The following is a 7,318-nucleotide window of genomic DNA, read 5'->3' as shown; positions in this document are numbered from 1 at the left end:
ATGGTCCAAGATGGGAGAAAAAGTGGCTACTCCCATTCTAAATCCATCCTAGACCACTTGGTGTAGAATGGGAGTAATGATGACAAAATATTCCCATCCTAAACCCATGCTAGCCCCATCCATGTGCTAAGGCCCTTAAGCTAGGTTTAGATGCGGTGCTAACCATCTATGCAATAGCTTGTCCGAGACCACTTTGTCGCCCAAGCACCCATCAACCAATGACTATCTCCTATTGCCCCATGAATGTCTGGCAATATAAGGGCCTTAGCACATGGATGGAGCTAGCATGGGCTTAGGATGGGAATCTTTTTGTCATCATTACTCCCATCCTAGACCAAGTGGACTAGGATGAATTTAGAATGGGAGTAGCCATGCTTTCTCCCATCTTGGACCATGGCCTCTAGACCTTGGCAACCAGAATGGGTTCCTCTTTTTTAGGGATTCAAAGACATGGAAGGATCACATGTGTCCTTGTCCCCACCTCCTAAACACATGAAATGATGCCATGTGTCCTCTTCCACCTAAACCCATCCCTAGTTCTTTTTAGGCCATACATACATACATTCCTGCATGCATGCATGCATGTGTGACTCCATATGTACCAGATTTTAGAGTTTTTAAACTCTCAAAAGGTGTTTGTTAATACCGTTATGGTATCTTGAAGATTTTAGAGGACTCTTATGAGAAATTAATGTCATGCATGGGCCATACATACATATAGACATGCATGCATGCATGCATGCATACATACATACATACATACATACATGTATGCATGCATGCATACATATAATTTGTTCATACATTTAAATTACTTTTACTAATTTAAATGTTATTAAAATATCTTTTTTAAATAAATTATTGAAGGACACAACAAGACATCAAGGCAATGCAATGTTAGAATAGTTCATGAAACAATACAAGCATAAACACAATGCCAAGAACCCGCCACAAACGGGCAGGTGACTGACTTTTTCAACAAGACAATTTAGGAAGAGAGCTAGGACATTGTACTTTTTCCCGTGTTGTTGGCAAATTCCCACTCTTGTGTTATGGCATCATTCTATTGATTGCGCTCAAAGAAAATGAGAGTAGGACCGTGCTTTGCACTCACGCCGGAGCTTCGTTAAGGTGCTCTCGCGATGACGATGAACATACATGCAGGAGGAGGCAGGGATCCATGCCATTTGTCTCACGCTACCGGAACGAAACTATGCAATCCTCTCATCAACCCTCGGATTTTTCGTAGCGCAGATCCACACTCCTACTGGTTGGCACCTCACCTACTCAGACAATCACGCATCGACTCTCTTATGGCTTCCGGAGCGTTGATAAAGGAATGTTCGCGTTCAGGTACTGCCGTCCTTTAGCGTTTTGCACCGGTCGAATCTGGAACGCACCATGAGGGCTGTTTTGAACAATTGGTTTTCGTGGTGATATGCTTCCCAGGTAGCCCAGGGACCGAGCGTTCATGGAAGGAGTACTTCACGGATCCCTCCCAGTCGTGGGACAACACAGGGAGCAAAGTAAGTGTGCGACGAGTCTGAACTGAATAATATACACAGGTAAGTATGTAGATTGGGTAGTCTGACGAGTGTTTTGTGAACGACAGACAAACCCAACATTTCCAGATTTCAAGTATAAGATTACCAAAGAGTTGCAATGGATCGGTGGCTGGTCCAATCCAGGTTGGATTAAAGACATGCTCGAGAAAGAGCCTAAAGCATCCGCTAGTCACTCTCAAGACCGTGGCTTGGTGGAGGAGACCGGCTTCAGGTCTCGAGTGAAGGGCAATGCATATAATGTGCAAGAACCGCGCGAGACGAGTGGCTGGAAAACGCTCAGCTTAGAGGAGGCGCTCACGTCTATGGAAGGGATGCCCCAGCGGCCTTCAGTTCAGGACATCACATGCGTCTTGCAAAATTGCAGAGCAAGGAAAAATCTAGCGTATACCAAGCGCTTGTATGCCTACTTGTGCAAAAATGGTCTGGAAGATCATAGATCTGTTGGGAACTACCTGGTCCCAATGTTGGTCGATGTTGGAAGCATGTGCGATGCTCAGCACGTTTTTAATAAGCTGGTTGATCGGAATGTGTATTCTTGGACTTCTCTCATCAAAGGTTATGTTGAATGTGGGGATTTAATTCATGCCCTCAACCTTTACCAGGAAATGGAAGAGGATTTTGTACACCCTAACAAGTATACCTTTGTCTCCGTTCTGAAGGCTTGTGCTAGGCTGAAAGATGCAAAAAGGGGCCGAGAAATACATGCCGAGATATCCAGAAAGGGGCTGGAAAGAGATCTATTTGTTGGCAACACCTTGGTGGATATGTACGCCAAATGTGGCTTGTCGCTTGCAGAAGCACAAGAAGTGTTTGACAAGCTGCCAGTTCGAAATGAGGTCTCGTGGACTGTACTAATTGCAGGATGTGCTGAGCAGGGGCTTGGTGAGGAAGCGTTGAACCGTTTCGAACAGATGCAAGTGGAGGGTCTCGCTCCAGATGCTGTTACATTTGCTTGCAGCTTGAAAGCTTGTGGCAGCATAGCAGCCATAGACAAGGGTCGAGACATACACTCTGAGATTTCCAGAAAGGGGCTGGAAAGAGATTTTTTTGTCAGCAGCATCTTGGTGGCTATGTATGCAACATGTGGGGCTCTTGCAGAAGCACAGGAAGCGTTTGACAAGCTACCCGTTCGAAATGAGGTGTCATGGACTGTACTAATCGCAGGATATACTGAGCAAGGGCTTGGCGAGGAAGCACTTAACTGTTTTGAACAGATGCAACTGGAGGGTCTCTCTTTAGATCCAGTCACGTTTGTTTGCAGCTTGAAAGCTTGTGGCAGCATAGGAGCCATAGACGAGGGCCGAGAAATACACACCATGATTTCCAGAAAGGGGCTGGAAACAGATCTTCTTGTTGGCAGTACGTTGGTGGATATGTATGCCAAATGTGGCTCGCTTGCAGAAGCACGGGAAGTGTTTGACAAGCTGCCAGTTCGAAACGAGATCTCATGGACTGCACTAATAGCTGGATATGCAGCGTATGGGCTTGGTGAGGAAGCACTGAACTGTTTCGAACAGATGCAACTGGAGGGTTTCTCTCCAGATGCCGTCACATTTGTCTGCAGCTTGAAAGCTTGTTGCAGCATAGGCGCCATAGACAAGGGTCGAGAAATACATGCTGAGATTTCCATAAAGGGGCTGGAAAGAGATCTTGTTGCTGGCAGCACTTTAGTGGATATGTATGCCAAATGTGGCTCGCTTGCAGAAGCATGGGAAACTTTTGACAAGCTGCCCGTCCGAAACGAGGTCTCATGGAATGCATTAATCACAGGATATGTTGAGCAGGGGTTTGATGAGGAAGCGCTGAATTGTTTTGAACAAATGCAAGTGGAAGGTCTCTCTCCAGATTCTGTAACATTTGTTTGCAGCTTGAAAGCTTGTGGCAGCATAGGAGCCATGGACAAGGGCCGAGAAATACATGCTGAGATAGCCAGAAAGGGGCTGGAAACAGATGATGTTGTTGGCAGCACGCTGGTGGATATGTATGCCAAATGTTGCTCGCTTGCAGAAGCACAGGAAGCGTTTGACAATCTTCCAGTTCAAAACGAGGTCTCATGGACTGCACTGATAGCAGGATATGCCGAGCAAGGGCTCATTGAGGAATCACTGAACTGTTTTGAACAAATGCAACTGGAGGGCCCCTCTGCAAATGCTGTCACATATGTTTGCGGCTTGAAAGCTCTTGGCAGCATAGGAGCCATGGACAAGGGCAGAGAAATACATGCCGAGATAGCAAGAAAGGGGCTGGAAAGAGATATTGTTGTTGGGAGCACCTTGGTAGATATGTATGCCAAATGTGGTTTGCTTGCAGAAGCACGGGAAGCGTTCAACAAGCTGCCAGTTCGAAACGAAGTCTCGTGGACTGCACTGATCACAGGATATGCGGAGTATGGGCTTGGTGAGGAGGCATTGAACTGTTTCCAACAGTTACAACTGGAGGGTCTCTCTCCAGATGCTGTCACATTTGTTTGCAGCTTGAAAGCTTGTGGCAGCATAGGAGCCATACACAAGGGCCGAGAAATATACGCTGAGGTTTCCAGGAAGGGTCTGGAAAGAGATCTTTCCATTGGCAACACCTTGGTGGATATGTATTCCAAATGTGGCTCGCTTGCAGAAGCACGGGAAGCGTTCGACAAGCTGCCAATTCGAGACACAATCTCGTGGACCGCTCTAGTCTCAGGATATGCCCAGCAAGGAGAAAGTGAAATTGTTTTTAATATGCTTGAGAGAATGAGAGGAGAAGGGGCAAAACTAAATGGGGTCTTATTCTATATGGTTCTTATTGTATGCAGTCACACGGGCCTAGTGGAGAAGGGCCAAAACTACTTTGAGGCCATGAGCAAAGATTATGGCATTGCTCCAACTATTGAGCACCATATTCGCATGGTTGATCTCCTTGGCCGGGCAGGCCAATTAGATGAGGCTGTAGCAATAGTGCAGAAGATGCCTTTCCATCCTAATCTTGTGGTGTGGCTTACGGTATTGGGTGCTTGTCAAAAGTGGGGTAACGTAGAGCTTGGAAGACTGGCCTTTGAACGTGCAGTGCAATTGGATGAAAAAGCTGCTGCATCTTATGTCTTAATGTCTAACATCTATGCAGATGCTCACATGGAGCAGGAGGAGAAGAAGGACAAGGCAATGAGTGTGTGAAAACAAGCATGAAAGAAGCCAGGAAAGAGTTATTAGGTTGACAATAGTGGGTATGTGCATTTATTCTTTGGTGAGGGATGTAAGACATACCAAAGCAGAGTATATATGCAAAACTAGAAGATCTTTGCCTCAAAATGAGGAAGGGCGTGTCCCAGATAGAGCAGCAAACTTTTCTTATCAGAGATGGAAACCTCATGTCTGTTTGTGCAACTACAGTAGCCAATGTCCATCTTATTTGAGATTTTCCTGCTGGACTTGTTGGAATATGGGGTGTGGTGCCAAAACCCCTTCATGAGGCATCAAGGCAAAAATATGTGGTTAATGAAAATAGGCAGCTGTTTGAAAGATAAATGCCTCATGGAGGTGCTGTGTGACACGTGGCTAAAAGGAAACAGCATCCCATAAGCATGGGATGCAATGAATGCTCATGGTATATAAGAAGGATTGTGAAGCCTCTCTCATAATCCCGCCGGCCCTTTTGGGGAGTGAGAGAGGCAGCGTGGCTAGGAGGGAGGGGGAGTTGGACCCCTTTCTACTTGGCGTGGTTTTCGGGCCACACATGTAGCCAACAATGGTATCAGAGCCAAATATTGTGGGCGGTGGTTTGTGCTGTTCGCGTGTGTTGACTGGTTGAATGTGTGTTGGTCGACTCTTGCAGTCCTATGATGGGCTGACCTTTGCGGAGAGTCGAATTTGGTGTAGCCAGGTTTATTGGTCGGCTCTTGCAGCCCGTGATGGGTTGACCTTTGTGGGGGGTCGAATTTGTGGCACCAGGTTGCTGTTTCAGGTGTTTGGCCCGGCGGGGGGGGTGGAATATGGGGTGTGGCCAAAACCCCTTCATGAGGCATCAAGGCAAAAATATGTGGCTATTAAAAATATGTGGCTGTTTGAAAGATAAACGCCTCAAGGAGGTGCTGTGTGACACGTGGTTAAATGGAAACAAAATCCCATAAGAGGGGGGTGCAATGAATGCTCATGTTATATAAGGAAGATTGTGGAGCCTCTCTCATAATCCCGTCGGCCCTTTTTGGGAGTGAGAGGCAGCGTGGCTAGGAGGGAGGGGAGTGGGACACCTCTCTATGCGGTCGGTTTTAGGGCCACACAGGCAGCCAACAGGACTGATAGTGAGTGTATTTAAATGAGGATGAAATGGAGGCGGATTACGATTTGTGTCATAGCAAGTTGCCTTCATAAGATACGGAGTGGCATGAATTCTGAATCTGCAGTTTTCCAGAAATCAAGTTTATCTGCTATGTCAAAAGTGCCCACTCCACTGCCTCTATGCTAGGCCAAAGGAGGGAATCTTGTGCGTTATTAATACTTCATGCATGACAACAAGCTCTCGATATCTTGATCTTCTTGGAAGAGGAAGAACTTGAACTGTATGAGAATGGCACAGTGGTTTCTCGGTGGTGAAGAGGAAGAATGTGAACTGTATGAGTTTGGCACGGTGGCTGCTTGGTGGGCTCAGAGGTCCACTTATTTACACTGAGACACTTCAGCAACATATGGACCTTGCCTATCCACTTGAAACGAAGTCTTATGTTAAGGCTTAAAGTTTTTTTGGCTTCGATGGGCTGCTCAACTTAGTTTTTTTGGGGGTTCCTTTTAATTCTAAAAAGTGAGGTTGAAAAGCTCTTTGCTGTGCCCTTGTGCTTGCCAATTAATTCATGTATCTGAGCATAACGAATAACCTCGTTTAGACTTTGGACTTTAAGCTTGTGTAGTTGTACCTGGGCCCTTTACTGGACTGTGATCTTACATGGCATGCCCAGATCATCAATGAAGGACATGACTTGTCTTTTGGTTTTCTTTGGTCTTCTCTTGGAAAGATCAATTTTTGCTATATAATCTTATCATTAGCCTCTTTACGCTCACAAGGGAAGAACAACTTGACACAACTAAAATGAACGCCAGCTATTTAACTTTAGAACTACTAGGGTTGAAGTATTGCAGAATAGTCTCAGAGGAAAATTTGGCTCAGGGCATGTTTTTTGTTACAATCCTATTGGAGTGTGCGTTCCTAGAGATGCACAACTTATATTGTTCTACATCAAAGGTGGCTAGAGAGATTGAAGACTGGTGCAATCAATCAATTTCTTCAAATTCAAGTGATGCACTGGAATTTTTGTTGTCAAAACTCTATTGTGGACTTTTTCAAGGCATGTGGGATGCATGAACAATACCAAGGAAGAATGCATCGTCATAATTATTGGCTGCCACAACTCTGATGTTCTATTTGATATGTATTGTGGTGTGCATGAGCTACGTATGTAGTCTTCCACATGTTGAAGCATCAGCTTCATTGTCAAGAGACTCCACATAGATCTTGGTAGGATGACATTGCAATGGAGCAACTGTAGATGAGCATGGAAGCATGGTGGTAACTGCCTTTTGATGAAGCTTAAAGGATGAATGAATGAATGAGCATGGAAGTATGGTTTGTAACTGCCTATTGATGAAGCTCAAAGGATGAATGGGAAAATGGGTTGAGGCATGAGCTTCCATTTAGGTTGAGGGCCCACATAGATCTTGTTATGATGACGTGGCAAGGAGCAATTGTAATGAGCATGAAGCATGGTAACTACCACTTGATGAATCTTC

The 7,318-nt window shown here is 45.4% G+C and overlaps 1 protein-coding gene across 1 annotated transcript; it reads left to right on the top strand.

Annotated features, from left to right (window-relative positions):
* Window positions 1–933: 933 nt before the first annotated feature.
* LOC147881699 (pentatricopeptide repeat-containing protein At4g39530-like) lies at window positions 934–6,013 on the top strand. Its single transcript, XM_087401804.1, has 4 exons — window positions 934–962; window positions 1,132–1,353; window positions 1,450–1,526; window positions 1,613–6,013. Exons 1-4 carry the CDS (start codon window positions 935–937, stop codon window positions 4,712–4,714), a joined length of 3,429 nt encoding a protein of 1,142 aa, XP_087257930.1. The 5' UTR covers window position 934; the 3' UTR covers window positions 4,715–6,013.
* Window positions 6,014–7,318: the final 1,305 nt, after the last annotated feature.

Source organism: Dipteris shenzhenensis, chromosome 30 (assembly GCF_047967505.1).
Source record: "Dipteris shenzhenensis isolate YYH24624 ecotype China chromosome 30, Dip_SZ_1.0, whole genome shotgun sequence".
NCBI lineage: Eukaryota > Viridiplantae > Streptophyta > Polypodiopsida > Gleicheniales > Dipteridaceae > Dipteris > Dipteris shenzhenensis.
The sequence above is the reverse complement of the archived record's forward strand: the minus strand, read 5'-3'. Positions and strand labels throughout refer to the sequence as shown.